General features: G+C 37.9%; 1 protein-coding gene across 2 annotated transcripts in view; it reads right to left on the bottom strand.

Moving 5' to 3' along the window:
- Positions 1 to 24,507, bottom strand: part of GFRA1 (GDNF family receptor alpha 1) — a 147,892-nt gene that overhangs the window by 23,213 nt on the left and 100,172 nt on the right. For both annotated transcript variants that reach the window (XM_075757820.1, XM_075757821.1), the window contains exons 5-7: positions 14,440 to 14,549; positions 9,180 to 9,314; positions 4,724 to 4,902 (exon numbers count right to left, since the gene is read on the bottom strand). In XM_075757820.1, the coding sequence (XP_075613935.1) occupies positions 4,724 to 4,902; positions 9,180 to 9,314; positions 14,440 to 14,549 (424 nt within the window). The remainder of the gene's footprint in view (positions 1 to 4,723; positions 4,903 to 9,179; positions 9,315 to 14,439; positions 14,550 to 24,507) is intronic.

The following is a 24,507-nucleotide window of genomic DNA, read 5'->3' as shown; positions in this document are numbered from 1 at the left end:
GGAAAAGAGGGTGCCAGGCATATGGGCGAGCTAATACTGGTGCACAGGGCATAAATAGAGTTCCCTTTGTCTCTATTCCAGCGTACCGTCTCAGCAGTTGTACTATCCCCTCAGCAACAACACACCTACCTGCTGCCCGTGTTTCCTGCTTTTATTCACCCACCACCCAATTACCAGTCCATGAAGCTCCGCACCTGCTGTGTTTTCATCCTCAGAACACTACGCTGAAGCTTTTAACCCTCTCCAAACACCTACACAATGCTTTATAATAATAATATTTAGCACACGGTAAGCTACATTAAATAATTACAGACAGTACTTCAAACACCAGATTAGCAGATCCTTACACAGTGCTGAAGATCTGCAACAGATAGACCTACAAAGGAAAAGTACATTCAGTCTGAGCCATGTTTAAGTCCTAGTCTCCTCAGAGAACTCTGAGTTCTGTCTCCTGTTCTTGTCCTACGACTCGCCATAATAGATATTTTTTAAAGTCCCAAGTTTATGATGTGGTGAATTTGCAAAAGAAACAGCTTGCAATATGACCCACGTTTGTTCTAAACACTCACTAATCTTAGATGCAAATAGAAATAAATGACATGTTTAAGTATCTAGATTTCTCTTTTCCTGCTTATTCCCCACAAAATGTTTGAGCTTTTTAATTCCTATCTCATTTTTTTTTAATTTGGCTGCTGAGAGTACAAAGACATTCACATACTCGACTGAAAAGTACTTGTTTTCAGTCTGAAGGGCCATGTGTCTCAATTACACACATCCACTACTCACACTTCTTCAAAAGCACAAAAACCTTAAATTCCCTCTGAATGCTGAACTAAGGTCAACTAGAGCAAGACATTTGTAACAAACGTGGGAAAACAAAGTATAGAACTAGCTACGGAGTTGATAGGTTTCGATGCATAAATTTAGACTTAAACATCCTTAACCATCTTGACTTCTATCATTTTTGTCTGTGCAAAATGTCCTTTAAAATATTATAGCAAACCCAGTACAAAAGTCTTAGTTTTTTGTTTTTGTCTGCTGATGACGTAGCAGCAATTGATCTAATCTAGGCTACTCTATCACTTGAAGTTTATTTCATTATCATCTTTCGGTTCCAGGCATCTCTCCTAAATGCAGAAGCAGCATTTTTCTTGAAGAATACATGGTGTGAGTACACATCCAAACTCATTCTTTTGTCCTTTTCAAATAATCCAATATGACGGTTCAAGCAGTGGTGGAAGAACGTGAGATGGAAAGACCATAACCATTTTTTGACTGGCGTACTGAACACAAGTTACAATTCAGAATGAAAGATAGACAAATATGTCAGTTAAATAGAAAACATTAGAGTGAAGCTATCGCAAAAAAAGATAGGGATGCCAATTAATTAATAAAATATGCCTGTATAAGGAGCATGCTGTCAGCATTCATCTTCCCTCTTGTTCACAATATTTTATAAATTATTTTTATGTGGTGCTGAGGATCCTTTGCAAGAGGTCAAGCACCTCAAAAAATACTTGAATTCAGAATTTTATATAAAACTAACCACTATTCACTGTCTGTGTTTAGCAGACTTCGTTAGAAGCTACGTTTATAAAAGAGTTTATAGGATGCTTGACGAAGTTAAGCATCTCACTAGCAAAGATGGAGTGCTGATTTAATTTAGGGATAGTAAAAAGAGTATATTACACAAATCCATGCATAAATAAACATAAAATAAGCATAAAATTTAAAAAATATTAAAAATATATAAAAAGTAAACATAAAATAATCATATATCAGAAATCAGTATTTCTCTGTATCAGTCTGAAATAAGAAAATACCACCATAATGGCAGAACTGTAAATTTTTGTAGCAATGGTAAATTGAAATGAAGAACAATCTCTAAACACCATCACTGAAATAAAAATTATTTAGAAGTCCAAGCCTTCAACAGCTATTTGAAATAAATACTGAGTACAGGTAAACAAAGAGTATCTCATATTTTCTTTAAGCATTCACAACCCTTCCGATTTCCAGGTTTGTATGCGTGCAGGAGGACATGGCACAGCGACAAAATCGTTAGTGTATTCTTGCTTTTCATACAACCCTTCTGAACAAGTCAAGGGAAAAAAAAAAAGTATCAAGAAACTGCTCAGCCGCTGACACTCTTGGTAGTTTGGGTTAGTGCCCTGTATTTTACAGCCCCAGGAGGTTAGTATTTGTTCAATTCTATGGCAATTTATACTAATCAATCACTTCCTGCTCTTTCTTCCCTTACTGTATTTATTTCTATGGCAAATTATATTAATCAATCACTTCCTGCTTTTTCTTCCTTCACTGTATTTTTAAACCCACTAACTAGGATACGCAGCCTTGTAGCATCTCAATGATCATTTCCTTATCCCCTCTCTGCCGTTGTCTTTTTGCGCTGAGACTAATGCTTTTAATTCTACTTTTCACAGTGTCAAGGCTATATTGCCTTTTTGAAACCTTTCAGCTCAACTGCTAAGCATATAACAAAGCCCTTCAGATTGCTTTTGGTCACAGCAGTTCATGTTTTGAAAATACTACAAAGGCATATTTTCCATGGGAGGAGAGTCTTGGAATGAATACCCTTCTCCAAGTGCGATATGAATGCCTCCAGTTCTTTTGTAAAATTTGCGTTGAGGTTTAAGTCTCACATGCAAAGTGGCACCATACTGTCCAACAAACACAGGTTTCTTTCTTAAAAAGTGTGGGCTTGTTTTGGCTCAATTTGTAAGTTATTTTTTGAAAAATGTGTTAAAATATAAGAGTAGCTTTGTTCTTCATGTTTCAGTTCTGACACAAGGAAGTAGCGAGCACCAGAATTTTGTATTTCGTAAGAATAAAACTGCCTTCACTAAAACTTCAGTGACCTTTTAGTGCAGACTTATCTATAGCTTCTACAAAACAGCAGAGATCATTTATTCAAAGGGAGCTGTTTTCCCTACAAACCTTTACTTCTTGTGTCAAGTATATCAGGGGTGCACCTGAAGTCATAACATAGCTTTAAACCAGTGCTGGTAAACTCATGTGGGATGTGACTTCAAAATGCCAGAGTTACAGGAGTAAGGACAAGAAGAATTCCATTTATTTTCAAAACACTGGAACATCTCTTCAGGCTTGAGGAACATTTGTAAATCAAACTGAATCCAATGGGATCTGTGATCGCTTGCCATTTCTTCAGTTTGTTATTTGTCATATGTACTTTGGTAGCATCTGGAGGCCTTACTCTATAGGGGACTGTACAATCACTGAAGGAAAACGTGATCTCTCCTATAAAAGAAATTTTGAATATAACATCCCATCAAGGTCTTGCTTTAAATGCAAGATATTCCAAGTTCCAGGTTTAAAAGGTTACATTCCTTTTCAGCATATTCTATTTGGTGAAATGACTACTGCATATAGAAATATATACCTACAACTGTCTCCCTCTCATCGATGACTTACAAAGCTTGACTAATAATGAATGCACAGATACGAAAAACAGAATTAAAACAGAAGGACCTAAACTCAACACCATCTACCATTAAGACCATATATTTTGTGACTCCGTAATGCCTCTGAAAAATGTTAATTAATATATATTTGTCAATGCAAAATAAATGGAGAAACTAGAAAAGGATGAAGATGAGAGAGTGATGCAGGAAAAATTAAGAAGCAAAACACTTTTCCAGGGGATACAAACTGTCCATTTTAGTGAACATGGAAACTGTGATACAGTTTAATATGAAGAATACAAAAACAATTTTTTATAAGTAAGTGAAATGTGAATGCTGCAAGTGTGGAAGAGTTTGGCAATCCAGAAAAAAAGTATCTTAATACCAGATGAGACCTTAAAACTTGGACACTTTCATTTGTGTCACATAGCAATTTTCCTTCTGTAAAGACAAAAATAAATAGTCCCAGCTGATCTATTCCTGACCTAATTTTGCATTTAAACTACTAGAAATTTTTATAAACCAAGATTCTAATCTGGCCTAAGGATGTTTTCAGTTTACATTTCCTGTTACCTCTTTCCTGCCTTGATTTTGCAGTTATCTCCTGCCTAGGTTCTTCAAACTTTCTAAGAGCTGCATATACAGCCTTCAGCAAGTGATAAGCCTCTTTAAATCCAGAATCAATGACACACCATGAATAGCCTAATTGAAGTGTCAAAAAAATCACTACAGCCATTGGCCAAAATCACAGCATGACCTTGACCCCAGTTCAGGAACGCATCTGATTCAAAATAGCTTCTATCTTTGACCAGCTTCTTCACCATGAAGTTTGTAGCACCACATATTCTCTAATATCCAGATCTACTCAGTCAAAAAAACCTCTTAAGTTCACTAGCAATAACATAAGAAAGAAGGCAGTAGGACATGCTAGCTGACATCAAGAGTTCCCTCTGAATTTGGATTACTCAGAGGATTAATGTAATCTGACATATCCTGGCAGGATTTGGAGAGTGCCACATTCATATCCAAACCTGTGATAACCAGTTAAATACTATGCCTGTTTCTGAGTCAGACAGGCAATAAAGTCCACTTTGAAATATGTATTTTTCTGATTTAAAATAAGATATTTTTACAATATATCTGGCTTGTAATTACAACATGGGAATAAACAGACATTCCAAATTAAGCAGGCATCTATTTATGCAACAGGAGACTCCTTTGTATACATATCTATGAAAAACTTTCATTTCTGCACTGCAACAAGTACAAGACTCTCTTACCTGCAGGTTTGCGCATGCTGGTGAATCATTGTGGGTGGGTATTTCATTGTTGGTGGTCTCTGAACCTGTGTTTTTAAGTCTGGAAGCTATTGTAGTTGTGGCTGTAGTGGTCTGTACTGGTAAGATTGGCTGCCACACATTCACATCAGTACCATTGCCGAAGGCCTGAATTGCATTCTCTGTAAAAATAAATTACAGACACTTTTCTATTTCTAAACAAATGGCAAAAAAACAGAACTGACTTTTTAGTCATTATTATTATTATTATTCCATTGAAAATGTGTATTTACAGAAACTCAATTTTTATCCTAAAAAATATGTCTTAATTTTGAACATATCAGAAACATAAACTGAGAGTCTGGGGTCACATAGTTATCTGGTGCAGCCTTTTTGTAACATTCCCAGTAATTCTTGACGGAAGCACTAGGACTTACTGTAATCATGTTTGTTAATATCTGAAGGCCTCAAACATTTCCTTTCCAGATTTAAAATACAGTTTGAATGTTATGTCCTAAATCAGGCAGGTGATGTTACACAGCAAACCAAAACCAGAGAGCAGGCAAAATATTAATTTATTTCTACAGCTCATTGCAGTAAAACTAATATGCCTATAACTACAAAATGGTTTAACTAAGACAATCTTTTCCTTACAGTTTTCAATCAAAATCTGCATAATTAGGTGAGGGAAGCATGCTTAAACTAAAACTTTAAAATATAAAAGTTAAAAAGCTTATCATAGTTTCATGGGATTAAAGAGTGTGTTTATGGCAACAGTAAATTGGTTGGGGGTTTTTTATAAACAAATAGAAAAACAGTTTTTAATCAGGTCTTTGGGGATTCAACATGGATTTAGGGATTTCTTATTTCACATTCTTTGTACAAGAAATCAAACAATTTCACTAGGGACTAATATGTGGAAGTTATTAATACTTCTTCTCAGTGGTATTCCTTGCCTTATAAAATAATTTACATTTAATTCTCATCTGAAAAAGATGTATTTTATTCTGATATTATTTCTTAGGACTCCAAAATGCAAAGCGAAGAATTTGTAAAAGCCACCACAATCAGCTGGGTTGATGGAGAAAAAGTGGGAAGAGTGGAATGATATTTTTCTTGTTTTTATCTGAATAAGGCAATATATAAAGCAATATTTTCCTATAATTTCCTAAATTAACAATAACTCTTTGTTTCCATTTTTGCAAGAAGCATACAGAATTTCCTGCAATCCTTCCAGTTTTCTAAGTAAAAGTGGTCTTAGTCGGTTTTCATTATTTCATAGAATCATATTCAATCCTTATGGGTCTCTTCCAACTTGAGATATTCTATGATTCTAGGATAGAATGGTTTGGATTGGAAGGGACTTTTAAAGGTCATCTAGTCCAACCCTGCCCCCAAATGAGCAGGGACATCTTCAACTAGATCAGATTGCTCAGAGCACCGTCCAGCCTGACCTTGAGTGTTTCCAGGGATGGGACATCTACGACGTCTCTGGGCAACCTGTGCCAATGTTTCACCCTCCTCATCACAAAAAAAATTCTTTGTTATATCTATCCTGAATCTACCCTCCTTTAGTTTAAAACCATCACCCCTTGTCCTATCATTACAGGCCCTGCTAAAAAGTTTGTCCCCGTCTTTCTTATAAGCCCCCTTTCAGTATTGAAAAGGTGCAATAAGATCTCCCCAGAGCCTTCTCTTCTCCAGGCTGAACAACCCCAGCTCTCTCAGCCTGTCCTCATAGGAGAGGTGTTCCATCCCTCCTCATATTTTTGTAATATTTCAAACATATAAATTATACTTTAAATATGTATTATATATATAATTGTCATATATATTTCAAATATATTTCAAAAATCATAATGACTGTAAGGAGGTGCTTCAAGTGTCTAACTGCTCTAGTAAAGGTCCCTTCAATAATTTTTATTAACTAACTCACTACTTTATGCTTTTACTCCCACTTGCCAATTATTTTTACTGCAGTATAAAGCAGCTGTGAAAAAATCCTTTGAACAGATAGGTAGATATACTGAATCCCATTCAGTTCAGTAGGAATTCTAGAGTATGTAAATGAATGCCAGGACATTCACTTTCAGAGTAGCTAAAATAAAGTCTTAAGATGGATTTCCAAAATTGAAGATTGGCCAAACCCCAACTGGAGAGGCAGCAATTAGGATGAGAATAATGTTTGATAACACACTGATGTTTTTAGTTGTTGTCACGCAGTCAAGGACTTTTCAGCTTCTCATACCGCCCTGCCAATGAGAAGGCGGGGGGTGCCCAAGGAGCGGGGAGGGGACACGGCCAGGACAGCTGACCCAAACTGGCCAAAGGGATATTCCATACCATATGACGTCATGCTCTGTATGTAACTGGGGGTGGGCCGGGAAGCAGCGTGGCTCAGGAACTAGCTGAGTATTGAGTCCAGGTGGTGAGTAATTGTGCTGTGCATCACTTGTTTTGTATATTCTAATTATTATTATTATCCTTTTCTGTCCTATTAAGCCGTCTTTATCTCAACCCATGAGTTTTATCTTTTTTTTTTTTTTTTTATTCTCTCCCCCATCCCACAGCGGGAAGAGGGGAGTGAGCGAATGGCTATGTGGTTGTTTTAGCTGCCTGTGGGGTTAAACCATGACAAAGGGGAAGTACATTTTAGCAAAACAGACTAGCAAGAAATTCCTAGTTTCACCCCATTGTGGAAAAAGAATTTCTGTTCTTTCTAAAAAAAAGTGAGAGGGATTTCAATCTCATCCAATAAACAAATGACATTTTCTTCAGGCACTGTAAGGCCCATTAATGACAATAACAATTAGAAAAAAAATGGAACTTTTCCCATTCTCTGTAAGAAAAAAAACTTTTTATTAAACCAGAAATGTCTGTAATTTCTTCATGAAGAAGACATGTCTTACACCTAGGATGACTATAATTTGTCTCACAGTAACCTGTAATGTCTTTGATTTGTCTTCATTAATGCTTTTATACTGATAGCAAATGAAAGAACAAGGGATCGCTCTGTCTTTATGTTCTAGAAGGAACCTGTAACATTCTAGTAACTAATATATTCACAAATTAATAAAATCTGATGTATTACAGTATATATAAACAGCAGCCCCATTAGGTTTGAAGAAGGTCTGATGCTATATTGTTAACTTTTACCCAATCATAGTCTGAATTGTTTTCTGGGTTTTTTTGTTGAATGATCCTGATTAATTGATTCATTCTTCCAAAGCTTAATAAACAGTGTACCAAATAGCAACTCAAGTCACTCACTTCTTGTATGCACATCTCCCCATGTCTTCACAACATGCTGCCTGTTGAGAAGTTACCCGTGGAGATTTTCAGACTAAATTCATACTAAAATACAGACTGAACCCTGCATTAGCATTATTTCAAGTATATAGGGCTGGATGGGACAGTCTGGATTATCAAGTTCATTTGCTATTTTTGAAAAAAGCAATGACGTATCCTTCTTTTCATAAACCGATGAATTATGATTTTTAAAACCAGTAAAAATTTGTTACCCTCAAAACTCCTTTTGGAAGCCTAGTTCTTAAGTTTAGTCTGATGGTTAAAAATTTTCCAATTTTGAGCCTAAATATGTATGGCTAATATCCCCCTTTTTGATCTTGTGCCAACATTGTCCTCTAGGTTTAAGTAATCCTTTTCCCTCCCTAGGCTTGCCCCTCTAATGCAATTTCAGAGGACAATCACGTATCCTTTCAAGTTCTGTTCTGCTAGGCTAGGGAAGCCAAGCTCTTTTGGTCTCCTCATTTATCTGAAATTAAAACTCTGATGCACACTCCACATCATCCAATTATGCTGCTCCAGGCAGACAGGAAATTTGAAAAGAGAACCTGCCAAAATCGACTCCACTGAGCCATTCTGAAATTTATAATAGTCCCTAATTTGGAAGAGAGTTTGACTGAAAAAAAAAATAAATCTATAATTTAAAATCTTGAAAATAGGTACCATCCAGACCTGTGTTAAAACCAGGCATCTGAGATCAAGTAGCCTAAAAAACCTGAAGCTGGGCTATAAATTGCAAACACAATCCAATTTATACTTACCTACAGCAAATCCTTCATATCATAAACTACATGTCTTTTTTATATGAAGCTCTTAAATTGTACAGAACCCCTCAGGTGTTGCACCTTTTGGGTACATATGCTGCTTGACTATTATGATCCAAACATGATCTGTGATGTAAACATGTTTCTATATGATATGACCCGACTTTGTTATTTGAATTTTTTTCCAAGAGCTTCTCATGTTTGCAATATTGGCCATAAACCATAGTATCAGGCATATTTGCTTGTTTGTTTAATTCTAACACCTACAGCGGAACCATGCTTACTATGTGCAAAGAGATGGCCTTGATGTATCTTAATATACTTAAACAGTAAAGAAATTCCAGAAAACGTGCCAAAACACATTTAAAGATATCTAATTTTGTACTCACTAAGGCATGTATTGTCCTGGAAGAAATTCAGAAATTTCATGCATTCAGCTATGTCATTACCGCTGTTGCTGCAGTCACACCATGGGGCAACGCTGAGACTGTTTGAGTCTATGTAGTTTGGTGTCATCACTGTGCCTATTAACAAAGAGTGAAGTAAAGTACTGTGAGTAACCTTTGTGTTGAAATATTCTTTCCATACTAAGAAGATAGCAAACACCACTTGGTAAGTCATGTATTCAGAGCTGGAGTCACAATGCAGACCCATGGCAAGACTTTAACTTCCAGATTAAAGAGTTCCTGTCTCCTTCTGCCCTTTGACACCCAGCCCTGTGCCACACTTCACACCCCAGGTTGTTTGAATGTAACCACTTTAGGGACCGTAGCATGACTCATGCATTAAAGACCCGTTCTTTTCCTCCAAAAAGGTTTATATTGCATTCCCTCAGAGAGCTGCATCAGCAAAACTGACAAGTGGAAAACCATGGCACAGGGGAGGGATAGATTGAGAGAAGGTGGGAACCTCTTAAAAGGGCTTTCCTGCCAAATCAAACATATTTGGGCCTGTGCCCTTAGAGTTGCACTCCAAAAATCCTATTTTTCTTCCTCTCTTCTGTTTTTTCTCATTTTTGTTCTAGCTGCAAATAGATGCCTGAAACTGGACATCCAGACCTGAGCTTCCTCCCTGGGTCTGCAGCCAGCCTTGAAAAAACGTTCTGAAACACATGAGCAAAGAGAATGCTAGTCATGCTAAGAGGAGCCCTAATACGTCTTGGAGGAGCGTTGACCCCAGGGTGCTCATTAAGGACCTGCCAACAGAGTGGGTTATGGCGATGAACAAAGCAAAAACATGACCAGCATGCATAAAACGGCACAGTACATTCTTTGCAGGTAGTAAATTACTATTAATCTTGCTGTGTCGCTAATTTTTCAATATAGTGATTGTCTCCTAAACATTGTCAACAACTTTCAGCCACGGGTTCATTCTAACTCCATTACAAATTCTTGGGTAAACATTCTCACATTTATATGTCAACTCAAGACTACCAAGAATGAAATGAAACCAGATGATGCATTTTGTGTCCTAAAAGATATACAGCAACTGTTCATCACTCATCTGGATCAGGCAACCGTTATATGATCAGCACTTACTCAAACCAGTAGTCTCACTGAAGGCATTGCCCCAGCTGGTCAGAGATTTCAAACTTCCCTAAGGATTGAGAAGTTTGAACCTTTCTTTTATTTGTCTGACCAAATAGGAAAAATTACTTTAAAAAGGGCAGGTTTTCTAGGCTTGTACTGATGACAGCTGTTTCAGGAAACATGTTCCTCATTTGGTAATCTACAGTTCCAGGACAGGCTATATATCATGAGGAAATGTGATCAAATGTCCTCAAAACTGACATCAAAGTAGTAATTAAGAAGATGGAATAGATGAAGGATAAATATTAGAGACCCAAAGTGTACACTAGCAGAGAAAATTTGGTCCATAGGCCCAGGGTTCCAGAGTCTGCAATACCACACAGGACAGGGCTATCAAACACCAAGCTAAAAAAAGGAACATTAGAAATAACACAAATCACAGAATGACGTCAAATAGCCTTTCAGTCACCAGGCAGTGCTGGGAACTGAACAAATCAACATGCAAACTGCTTCATACATGACGTGGGAGACAAAGGAGAAGAGACATTAAGGGCTGGCCTGAGAAAGGCAGTAATGTATGTGAAAATGAATGCAGTCCCACTGCCAAACTCACAAAAAGCATCTTTTGTCTTGTTTTGGGATGTTCTTAAATTAGAATTCAATTCCATACCTTTATCTACTTCCAACTTTTAACTGATAGTTGCAGTAATAATTGCTCAAGTTCTACATGAGATTAGCACATGAGTAAATAGCACAGTTCAAAATTTATTAAATGGAAGTAGAGAAATTAGTAAAATAGGCAAATATCATTTCCACCATTAATGAAAACTTGACAGTAGATAAATAAGAAGAGAAATGATTTTAAATTAAAATAAAACAAATGAAAATGTCTGTCCATTATCCATTTGATGGTTCAGTACACTATTTCAACCATGAGACATGATCTGAAAAGGAGTGAGAGAAAACTAAAATCAAGAGAATTTTGCAAATGGAAAGAAAACAGTAGGCTTAAAAAAACCAAAACAACTAAGTAGCAAACTCTTAGTGAAGGGTTAAAAAAATAGAAAGGTATTGAGGAAATTAAAAAGGTCACTGAGGTAAGACATTCTTATCACAAAGAGGTAACAAGGTAATTAAAATGGGTCAAGACAGGGGCTAAAAGTGTAACAGATACCAAGCTACGATTAGGGTTGATGAATACAGGAAAGACAGGACAAGGAACATGTATACACAGCACACAAACTGTACATCCAGCAAAAACAGAGTGGCTGAAAGAGCAGCTAGTAGAAAATCAGCCTGTCATTTAAACCTGGGGGCAGATGTGAACCCAAGCGGATTATATGCTTGGTTTCCTGGGGTGGATTTTCTTTTTTCCCTGCAATGTGTGTGCCTTCCCCTCCTCCCCGCCCTCCTGCTAGCTGGCATCTTGGAAATTCTGCTGAAGGACACTAACGGATCAGAGAAACCATGGTGGTTGACAGTAAAATAGGGCATGCTTAGTTTTCTGTGTTCTCTCTATCAAATAGGTTTGTGCTGGTCTCAGTAGGAGACAGTCAGGTCTCCAGATTTTAGACCTGAACATAGCCAAGAAGTTGCTCAAATTAGGGTCAATTAAGAATGAGGAGATGGATGGTAAGTCCAGGAGGAGGGTCGTGTGACTGGAGTTCCTTTGACCCAATGCAACTACAGTTTATTCACATAAACTCTCATGGAATTCCTGGGAATCCCAGGGAAATTAGATGGATTTTATGGAAAACAAGTGAAAATGTGTCAGAAAGTGAAAGCTAAAGCAGATCTTGAAGTCAACCACTGATGTGGGAGTGCAGACAGGTCCAGATGGCTTAACTAGGCTGTAACCAAAGCACTGAATCTCAAACATGGCTATCTCCAATCTCAGTCTACATTTAATAATTTTTATATTTTTTCTTTTTTTTTAATGAATTTATTATTGTGACAAGGATCCTAAAGCAATGAATTATCAAAATTTCTGTATAATATATGTAACTTTAAAATTAACAACCTGATACAAACCATAAAGAATCCTATAGAGATTGTTCTCCATTTAACTGGTAAAGCACCTGATAGAAAAACTGCCCGACTCTATTCCTACTTAAGTAATTTATTTCACTGATTTCAGTGAAGTTAACTCTGATTTACATCACTGTATGCAACAGCAGAATCACATCCACTGTACCTTCCACAGAGAATCCTCAATTTCCTGAAAAAACTCTATGGAGGTGCAATTTTTGCTACATTTAATGTAATAGCTAAATGAAATAATATTTTATCTTAATGAACAATATTTTATTGTAATTAAAACACCTGGAGATCCTTCAGCTCTGATGAATGAATGGATCTGTAACAGCTTCTTACCCACAGTCCATCTATCTCTTTGTCCTGTGTTTTATATATATTAAGCAGATATTTGAAATATTGTACCTCTGATTTCTATCTCAGCACCTTACAAATTTGATGATCTTCACATAATTTACTCCACTTTTATACCAGCTTGATATCAGAAGTAGAAATTTACTGCTTCAGCACATAGAAGTTTTGGGTTGGTAATTTTCTTGGTTTATCAGAATTATTACCAAGAAGTAAAAACTCAGGTAACACTAGTCCATACCCATCTTTTTGCACGTGTCTAGGGGCTAGCAGGAAGAAAAATGTTTATTTTTCCCTTTGAAAATCAGATCTCCTTTTGATTTCAATTCCTTAGAGATCCACTCCACATTTCTGATGTGTGACAGTGTTTTGCAGCATGGTCATCCACAGTAATGCAAAACCACCTGATTGTAGGAACTGGGTCATCCTTGGGGTTAAATTGAAAAATGGATCCAAGAAAACTGCCAGCAAAATTCACTAGGTCCAGCAATAACTTCTTGGCAGCTCTTACCCAGAAGTATCTATTAGTAACAGTTACTCTTTGCCAGCAGCTAGACTTCTTAATCTCATTGACTAGATCAGATTTCAAGGCTATTCAATTCTTTGTTTTAGAGTCAAATGACATGCTGTCATAACTGCTTATATGTTATACCCTTTGCATATTGTCTTCATCTCTTAAGTCATAGAAGCATATCCTTTGAAACCATCACATCTTATTTTACCAGTTGCCACATGGACTTACCTCACTTGTTAGTTGCTAGAGTAGTAAGAATGATAACAATAAGCCAGCGAATATAGCTTTCAGTCATTTTTCAGCAAAACCAACTTATTTTGGATATTATCTCCAGAGACATTTATTTAACAGCAGGATCTGCTTCAGGGCCTCAGCTGGGACCTTCACGCCCAACAGAAGGGGATATTACTGCATCGCAGCAGGTGCAGGCTGTAAGCTTAAAAACATCTTATCTGGTGGCCTTTAAAATTAGTTTGTTTCAGAGTTTTGACATTCACTTATTCTTTATTGCCCAACCATGGTATTTCTACAAGTTCACCTTCCCTGAGATGATCTCTGTCTTTCAGGAATCAAAACCTGCATGTGGTATATAGAATCTGGCTTGCATAAAGGCATCCTTGTGCCTGTTGACAGGCAGGAAGGGTGACAGAAAACAAAATTAATTATTTTGGGGAGGGAAGAGGATTTCAGGACATAAATTTGGTCTCAGTTCACCTCCATTGACAGGCATCTCAGAAAACATTTAGAGTGGACAGAAGGACATCATGGAAAGAATAGCAGTGAAACAAGGCCGGGTTAGTCTGTTGTCTCATTCCTCAAATGTCCTGCAGACTTTCCCTGAAGACCAAGAGGTATTTACCCAACATTCTGATAACAGCTGCAAAATCAACCAAGCTGCAGTTTCACTTATTCTTTTTAACTTCCTACTTCACAATCCTGTCCAAATTCAACCACCTTAATAAACTTTACTTTCTAAGCTTGAATTTATTTCAAATTCAAGCATCTTTCTCTCCTTATCTTCTATCATTAATTTCCTTGCAATGCACAAATTTACCCCAGGGATCTCTTTAAGATAAAACAAAGCCAATACACTCAGGTGGAGCATTTTGCCTAGTATCATACTGTACAGTATTATATTGCACAGTTTTTATTTTGTGTGGGCCTTCAAAATACAGTTTTTATTAGACTGAGCAAGCCCCTCACCCTTCCCTCCTTTCTTACCAATAAGCCCCGAGTAAGCGAGGAGGCAGTCAGCATAGTTCTCCTTCAGACAGCTACTAACAGACCGTGACTCAGGCTGGCAGTTTGTGAAGAAATCTGCAAGGCGAGATCTGCAACATGAAGAAAAACGCATATCTTTAAAAATCAAGCCTGCAGGCATTCTTGCCTTTTACATTCTTTATTTCTGGACCAGGTTTAATATTCTTTAACTTAAATATATATTGGACACATTTCAGCTGATGAGAATCTCTTTCTGAGACGCATCTCTTTCCAGAATCCATTTCTGAAGTCAGAACAAAACAGCGTAACAAAACAGTGAAAGGGACAGAACAACAGGGAAACGCCTGCCCTTTACTAAAAGAAATGCTCTGCATTTTCATGCCAAAAAAAAAGACAAAGACCGGTTTTATCATATGAGCAGATATTTTGCCTGGATCTGACCTCTAACTGGAATCTGTTACTCTACAGATTCAGAACACAGTTTCTGCTGTTTTACTGATTAAACAAAACGGTATGTTTGTGCTCACAGAGTCCTCTTACTACATGACTTGAGGCAGGACTTGCTTTGGTACTGCCCTGAGTTTCCAGGGAAGGGGCTTACCCCTGCTCTGGACTGGCCTGCAGAACCAGCTGGCTGAACTGGGGTAGCAGGCAGACCCAGATGCATGGTCTCCACAGCCCCCCGGAGCCATGGTACTGAGAATCTATTTGTTCTTGTAAAATGTGCATTTATCCAAAGTCTACAGTATTGAGCCCAGGGCTGAGAAGAAGGGTGTGTGTGCTCTGCATCAAGTTCTGCTGCTGAATGGCCGTATTATCTTCACTTACCTCAGTTACGCCATGTCCAAGAGTGGGAGAGCACTGCTTACTTATAGGAAGTGCTTTAAGGCTAGGGCTGAAGCTGTATGGCGATTAACAGATTACTACGATGCAGGAAAACAACAACAACAAAAAGTACTAGCAGCCAGGAACTCTTCTAGTTATTTGCACTTTAAAGGCCATATAATGCTCCCATTCAGGTCTGTAAAATTTGAGAGGCATCACTGAAGCGGGTCAAGGTCCCACATCCTACGGCCGCTCTCCTGCCCATCTTGGCCTGCTCTCTTCAGCTCCACTAGTGCTTTCATTTAGACTTGTAAACTTGGAGCACTGACTTTTGTTTATTTATAGGGTCATTTAAACCTTTATCTCCATGAACAAAATAATTTAACCTCCTTACTTTGATCTTCGAAAAAGGGGTGAAAATGTTCTTTTGCATATAACAACTCACAGTGATGTTTCAGGATCAGGTGCTTAATCTTTGCAAAGCCCTCTCAAAATCAGAATAGTATAATCTATGCATTTTCAGCACTGCTCTAGCATGATGTAGATTTGCAATATAAATGCTCTTTTTCACTTTTGCAACAAAACCACAAAACTTAGCAGAAACCAGTGATTTGCAAGTGATTTTCTTTATTTGTTTACATGCTCCAGAGACTAATTATCTTTGTTCGCTTTATTGTTTTACTTATCTCAGAATGGGATTGGATGTACATCATTAATTGGCCTGAAAATAGTGATGGGCAAACTTCAAAAGGTTCACAGGCTTAGTTTGAGAAAGCATCCTATAAATAGACTGTATGCAAACTGCACCTGAATTTATCTGAGATGTTCTCATGACCTCTTTTTAGTTCCATCCCTCCCTAACTGTACTGACACCAGCCAATCCATGGTTGCCTTTAAACCCCAGTCAACTGTAAGCTTTTCACTCCCTCCCTTCCCTTATTTAACCATTTAACCTTGAGATATATATCTGTACCCAGTTGCCTTTAAGAGCTTTAAAAAGTCAAGGTCTCTACCGATCCTTCAAGACATCCTATATGTATACATAAATTTCTAATTTTACATAAAATCTCTACTTTGCCAGTGAATATATACTGTAGCTACTAGGGGACAGGTTGAGAAGAAGTGGATTCCAAGGTATGGGAAAAGATAAATAGCAGCACCATGAAGAAAATCTGCCAAGGAAACCCTGTGTCACTGCAGTGATTCCTCCTTCAGTCAATAATTAAGATAGTGGCTTGGATCCACCCTTCTGAGCAACTGGGAACAAAGGCAGTTGACAGTTCTAAGGTTTTTACAAATTCTACTAGTACCTGGATGAGGTCTGTTTTAGGACAGAAGAGAACCTATTACATCTATCTAGTATGAAATACCTTTGCCATGGTAGAAGGAGCAAGCCTGCTCTATGTGCAGTATTTTTGCATTTCTAAAACAAAGTAGCTCCTGAGATTTAAATGTCATTATTTATGTGACCACAAATACATCTTTCTGGAGCTGCAATTATATGATCAGCATCTCGAAAATCCTGAAAACATTTCTTGCAATCATTTCATCATTCTTAAATGTCCGCTTCTCCCTTAGATTATTAGATGCATTGGTCCAGAGATCATTTAATACATTCCTCTTCTCTAAATGTTTTTAAGGACTGATAACTATGGAATAATACCAGTCATTTACTACCCAGTCTGCTTAAAGAATTTATTTGTTGTAAACCCTAAAGGAGGCTAAAAATTGCTCTGCTGATCCCTCTTGCATACAGCTTGATTTCTGTGTTAATTTCTGAAGAATTTTTGTGGTGATAAAAGGTAATGATCTGACAACGTTGCACATTTAAGTTTTCATAAGCCAAATATAATTCAGATAACTCTGGTCCAAGCAGTACTGGACATCACCACACACCTCCTCCCTAGTGAGTCATCCAAACTTCACACTATCAAAGTTCATACTCTCTCCTGAGCTGTTAACTATACCTGGTATTTATGTGGATTCATTTCCACTGGAGATAAAGTTAAGGCCAGCAAATAAAAACAAAGGCAGACCTCCATCTGCCATAAAATAACTCCATCATTTTCAGTGAAGACTTGCTGATTAACGCTCACTGAAGATCTAGCCCCAAACATTTCCAGTATAGTGGCACTGATGAAAGTGCACTCATCAGCAATACCAAAACAGTGGTACTGCTATTTATCTAGAGGAGACAAATTAGCCTAAGCAGGAACCATATTATAGTTTATCCTTAAGTATTGCACATGATATTAAGAATTGCTTGGGTAAAAGAGACAATCCTTTCCGGGATGCTGAAAAAGAACAATCGGATGATAGCAGTCCTACAAAAAATGTGTACTGTGTTAACTTAGTGTTCCTTCAGCAGGAAGCAACTTGTAGGTAGTAACTTGTGGGTAAGCATCTAACCCATGATTGGTAATCTAGAGAACAAACAGAGCTTGTAACATGTGTGCCTCCAGGTGAGCGCAATTTTACATGTGTAAAAATACATATATGTATCTATTTACTAGATGGCTGGATAGAGAGAGACAGGCAGTTTATATTGTACATAACATGTAGCAGGACTACATTTAAAAGGAACTATTAATTTCTTTGTCTGTTGAAGAATCACAAATCCTCTTTGTGCATAGCAACATTAAGGATTTTTTCCTTTCCCTTGCATAAAAAAAAGGAACTGAAGAGAACCACCCAGAAATCTTCTTCCCAGGAAGAAAAAAAAAATAATAATCTTCTCTTTGTAGGGCAAAAAATCCACAAATTAAATGAGTCCTATCTTAGCCCTGGAAAATCTCCTCAAAGTAAACTGCAGATCTCCTGGAAAGCTTACTTTAAATATTTTGTATACCACTAACTGAAAAAAATAAGAATAATCCTACTGGCAAATTCAAAGAAAATCTGCTCAAACAATAAACAGTCTTTCTGAGTAGAAAAGAAAAAAAATCCCAAACCTGCTATTCTCTAATGCTTTGTATTAGCAGCAGTAAAATCATTTGTAACAGTTAAAAATACAAAGAAAACAAAGTTAATTTGTTTTCCTTATGATAGTGGTTCTTCAAATACTCAGCAGGATAAATAAAAACTTTCAAATTTTGCTTACAAATAAGCTTTGTTAATAGCAGTATTGTGCTTAATCTGCATATAATTTTTGAGGCAATTTAATTTTATATTAGCACAGCCTGTTGCGTAGGCAACATTGATTAGGTTTTCACTATTTTTTATTCTCAAGGTTTTGTAAAAGTTCTTTGATGTTCTGAAGTTATCTTTGATATTTATCAGTTCTCCCTCTTTAAAGCTGGTCAACTCAGCTTCAGCACTGGTGCAATATTTAAAAGCATGATATAAATGATGAAGTTGTGGAAAATTTCTAAAACTGTAGTTTTAGTTTGGATCTGGTGTAAATCACAGCCTGTTGGAAAGCAACTCTATAAACCAGATATGTGAGTCCTCCCCAGGAAGGACTTCATTGCTGGTACACAGGGGCTGAGCCTGGAGAGAGAGAAGTCTTCTCTTTGAGCCTTGCCTTTGCAGAGATGATCTTCAGGCCAAGAACGACATTGAATCCAGATCTCCCGCTGACTGCACGCACATACGCTGCGATGTCCAAGTGAGTGGTCACAATTACCTGCCCTGTTAGTGAACGCAGGGAGTGACGGCTGCTGTCCTCTGTGCTCACCTCGGTGATGTCAGCCTGGATGTTAGACCTCGATGATGAAGACTGGACATGCTCACCTCTCTTTAGGTGGACCTAAAGAGACTGGACTGGACATGCTGGACTTCTCTTTACGTTGCTGCTTGTGTTTAGGTACCTATTTATGGCACGACAGCAGTAACATAAAGAGTACGCAAATGCCAAAGCTGAGTGACTGGGGTGACTACACTAATTAGTCAAAGCTGCTCTAGCGTCTAGACACCATTTGGCAGACACAGTACAGTCACGTAAGGGAAATGCTGCATCAATATTCAAAACAGAAAAGAAGTATAAATCTGACACTGAAAAAATTCAGACTAAGTCAATGAATATGTGTCACAGTGATAAATGACACCATTAGAGAAAAAAAAACAAGCCAAAATACTTGTTCTTTTGTGGGGGTCAAATGCAGTATCCTCCTCTGTAGCTACAAATAGCTCCCGTATAGCTTGGGCAGTGCTATTTCTGCTGGGATGCAATAGAGGCAAGAGGGGTTGGTATGTGGCCAAACTAATGGCTTCTGTGTTGGAGAAGCTTTTCATTTTCTCTTTGTTTCATAAACACACAGTGAGTGGGCAGCGAGAAAATGAGGCAAAGGCTACATAAGATACTCTATCAACCAGTGAGCCGAAAAAAGCCTCAGAGTAGCTCCATCACAAGAAAGATGACCCTCCCAGCACCTAGTAATATAGTTTTGACCCATTTTTTTTTCATTAAAAGCCACTAGAGCTGTGTAATACTAATACATCTCATACCTCCTTAGTTACATACACACAATATTGAGCACCTGTGAGCAACTATAAATTTTGACAGTTTTTTTAAATGGTCATTTTAACATATATTTATTAAACAGCAAAAAGGTTCGTTTTCTTTTGATTGCTACCCTCCTTCTCAAGCAATGACAGTGTCCGGGCCCTGCCGGCACTACTGTCCCTGCCCAGCCCCGGGGCTTCCCCTACCCAGCCATGGCTCAGGACCCCGTTCCAGTTCCCCCAGGCTTCAGTCGCTGCCCCAGCGATGCTGTAGGACCTTGGTCTCCAGCCCTGCACTGCCCTGCCCAGCCATGGACCCACTGAGCCAGGTCCCCGGGTGGGCTGATGTCCCAGCCCGTCCCCAGGGCTGTCCCCAGCTGCCCCACACCCTGCCTGTCCCAGGGGAGTCCCCACAGATCCCAGGGAGCCCCCAGCCCACGCTCCACCCTGACACATAGCTCAGCATTTGTACCTTTTGGGAAGTGGGAAGGAAGGGTAAAAAAGTAAAGATTTGATGGCAGACCATTTGGCTCTCAAGACCTGAATATTGAAAGCAGTTTCTCCCACCCGAGCAGATCCAAGTCTTTTGTAACACCGGCAGAAAACATTACAGGATCTTGGACACCAAATACCAGCTACTAACTGAAAGAAGCTGGTTTTTATCTGGTTTTGCTTCTGTTTTGTTATTTTAAATGACTGGCAGCCTAAGCCCACGCAAATATTTGATTCTGGATTCGATTTATCTCTAAAAATTGTGTTGTTCATCTGGAAGCAAAATACAGACAATCCCCAATTACGTACAGGCAGCCTATTTGGATTGTGGAATAACTGGATACAGAAGCAACCAGAGACCACACAAGATTAATTCAGATGCCTCTTAGCATCACAAATGCTTGCTCAGAGCACCAGGCACAGACATGAGAGTCCACCAAAGCTGGTTCCTCCAGCTGAGCACCCACGCTCAACCCAAACTGGCTAGCTGACTGTTTGCACCGTGTTCCCCACCGTGTCTGCCAGCACCCGTCCAGGCTTTGTGTTTACCAAGGGCCTTCCAGACATCTAGTACCCCAGATAATGGAGAGCTAACTGTTAGAAATTCAGTCATGCAAAATGAAAAATATTTCCATCTATGCATATCTATATTTTAAAATTAACAGTACAAACATTCTATTTTTCTACTAACAAACGTCATTTTTCTGAGTAACAAGTGCTCTCAAGTAAACATACCCCACACCCATGTTCTATTATTGTATTTTATGCAAAGCAAAATAAAGTGAGTTATACACCATTTTCTGTTAATATTATCCTTTCCCCTTGCTCATGTCCTCTGCTAGATGCGTGTTAGATCTTTTTACACAATGTCCGCTACAGAAAATCGAAAGAACTTAACAAAACACTAATCTCATAGTTTATCAATGTTAGTTAAATCCTCTAAGTGTCTCAAGATCGTGCATGAGAGTAATTTTAATTTAATACATTAGGTCTCCTTTGGGTTTAAGGAAAACTACGAAGCTCAAATGTGATTCTAAACAACTATGATTTATTTGCAATTGGGTAATATAAATATTTTTATACTACTGACCTTTTGTGTAATAAAACCAATTTTGAAAAATATGGTGCAAATCCTGAGCACAAGGTAATGCAATAAAGAATTAGAACAGTGATTCTCAGATGCAGTGACACAAACCAGAATTTTCTCTTTCTGTTTGCAAAAAAATTACCTCACATCATTTTTTAGAGGCCTGTTTGAGAGAACATCTGGAAAGCATTCCACAGGAAATCAAACCTATATTAAATATGTTTTGCAGGGCTCTGTTTCCTTGCATTGACTTTAAGCATGCATAATGTGTTTCTGTCTTCTCAGCTGCAAAGAAAACACTTCTCTGAGAATCTTCTACAAAATGATAGGCTGAACTGTCAGTCTGTGATTTCTATCAGGGGATGCTGGTAAGATTTCTATTATTTAGTCTATCTGTCTTTATACCAAAGCTCTCCAATAACATGAACAAATCCACTAGCTGCTTTCCGAGTACCGTGAATTTGTATATTTTAATTTTACTTCATTTCCTTTATCCTGTTTAATTTGAAGCTTCTAAATATAAATGACTGTCATGTTTAAAGGTGTCCAAGCCTCAGACTGTCTCTTGATAGCGTGTTACTCAGGAAAGAACTAGTGCATTACGGATAGAGTTGTTCTCACTTCATTAGCTGGACAGACAGGAGTGTCTTTGAATTACAGGCTGGAAACCTAAGAAAATCATTGTCGGTCTCAAAAAGCAAGCCAAAGAAATTAGTGCCACTGCAAGCCCTTTAGTGGGCCACTGGATGCTTAGACATTTATTAACAACTATATCGTGAGTGCACACTGAAAGGATGTGGTTCCAAGTACCTGAGAAAGACATCCATGACAATAATATTCTCTTTAAGCACTTGAATAAACTATAATAGAATATTGCTGGCTCAAGCCTGAAACTGTTGTGGAGTTTGGAGACAGAAAGTAATCTAAAAAGTCCAATACAAGTTCTCATTTTACCAGAAAAGTTTCTGTTGGATCAGCACTGGATCATCAGGTTTCCTAAGGTTATGTAGGGATGCTTTTTGCATAGGAAAAATCCCTCAGTGGCACTGTGGTACATGTGGTGGCATTCCTGAAGGGAATAGCTCCGTGTCCCCTTGTCAGAGACCTCGCTGAAGGAAAGAAAAGGTGCCCAGTGTGTGCTGGCACTCAGTCGTGCAGGGTCTGTAGGCAGCCAGCATAGCTGAATCTCATCCTGAAGCTACTCTAAAAACTGTTCTAACTTTAGGAGTAAGACAACAAATATAAAATCAGAACTACAGCAGATAAAAGCAGATTGGAGTCTCTTTTGTGTGAACCTTTTTTTCCATGCACAAAACAAGCCCCATCAAACAGCAAGTTGAAAAGTTCTGGCACTAGCAAACCAATATAGCATTGATCTTATTCAACATGTTTTGCTTGCTTTTAGAAGCTATATGGATATATAATGCTAGCACAAAAAGCACTGATTTTTAGTATAAGACTGGAAAATAAACCATTTTTACCCGTTAAGGATGATGTGACTATCTTAAGAGGGTTTTTTTGTCTCCACTGTCAACAAACCTGAACATGGCCACTGAGGCTGAGAGCTGACAGCCTGTGATATATCCAGATGTTTACATAAGTTGCTCTGAAAAACATTGTCCTTTCTGAAGAATATTCTTCAGTGCTGCATGATGGCCAGTTACTGAGCTGCATCTCCAGCATTTCACAACCCCTAATTAGTAAAGGGAGCATCGTAACTGAGAGGACGACCTCTGTTATTTATGCTTGAATTGGAAAAAAAGAAAGTGAACTGAACATTCAAACGATACAGTCAAGTTTTAATTTAACAGAGGTCTTAGTCATTTGTGTTTTATAATAGAAAAGCTCATTGTAAAGGTTTATAGAATGTGCTTGAACAAATACAGGGTAAGCACAAACACGTGAATGTAAGGTCATCTATTAATAATCTTAGGCAAGGGTCACAGTCAGCTCACACAGAAAATCTATATTCCACAGTAAACACACACCAGAAAACTTTTTCTGTGTCACTTGTTTTAAAGCCAGGAGATAATCAAAGCATAGGAAACAACCTCCACCTCTGCCAGAAAGTCTTTGTGAATACTAGTACATTTACATCTGGCTTCCACTTAACAGTAGTTACTCCATCAGTAACATGGTAGTGCTTAAAACATAATGAAGGCGATGCAATTTCTATTCAGTAAACATTAAAATGCTAAAATTTGAAATTATGCATGTGGCTGCCACTTGCTCTGTTGAGAAACAAAGTTTTATTTTTAGTTCCAGTGCTTACATTTTTTTGCAGCTATTTTAATAGATGAACTGCCACCAGAAATATTCTCTTACTGCGCCTGATGTAGAATGATATAAATAACCTTTACAAAGTCCAGCATAACGGAATGGTAAAATCAGTTGACATTCTTTTAATTAGCACTGCCTGAAGATTTACCTACATAGAACAGGAATAGCCAAGTTCATCCCTGGAATAAATCCACTGAAGTCACTGATGTCAGAGGAAACACACTGGGAATGGACTTGATATAATAGCTCTGTTATTCACATTAAACATACAGCAGCTTCTTGCCTGTAGCATATACATGGCTTGAGGTAAATGAGAAAACAGTTTGATTTATTGAAGAAAATGCTGTTGTGTGATATATATACACCCTTTCTTTGCCCCAGAAACAGCCAGTTAGCCAAATGTGACTGGGTGTACATTAAAAGGGATCAAAAATCTCCTCTTCACCACATTTAACAGATTAGTGTGTGAAAACTACTCATGCAAACCAGTAGATGCTAAACTCCTGCTCTCTAAAAAAACCTCTCAACTAACAACTCAACAAATCAGCGGTAGCAGTGCTCTTAGTGGAATCCCATCCAGCAAAGCAATTAAGTGCTTGCTTATCCGTAAGAACATGAGTAGCTCCAAATTTAGATCTCTATTAAAGTTTAATGCCAAATTTAACTTCCCTGGATTTCAATATTTTTGACTAAACATGGGTGAAACTGCTTCATTAATATATGTAGTTTAATCTTTTTCCCATGATAAATGAACAAAACAAAATGGGTCACATTTGCTGTGCTGTAACCCCCTTCCTGGCTTGTCTTTTGAATCTGTAGTCTTCTTATTTCTTACGTTATACAGGTAGTTTTCCTTTCTCACTTAAAATAACAAAACAATCCTTTTCAGACCAAATGATACACAGAGATGAAGAACCACATTTGGATGACATAAACAGTCC

The sequence above is a fragment of the Balearica regulorum genome, chromosome 7, assembly GCF_011004875.1.
Source record: "Balearica regulorum gibbericeps isolate bBalReg1 chromosome 7, bBalReg1.pri, whole genome shotgun sequence".
Lineage (NCBI taxonomy): Eukaryota > Metazoa > Chordata > Aves > Gruiformes > Gruidae > Balearica > Balearica regulorum.
This window is presented reverse-complemented; position numbering and strand designations above follow the sequence as displayed.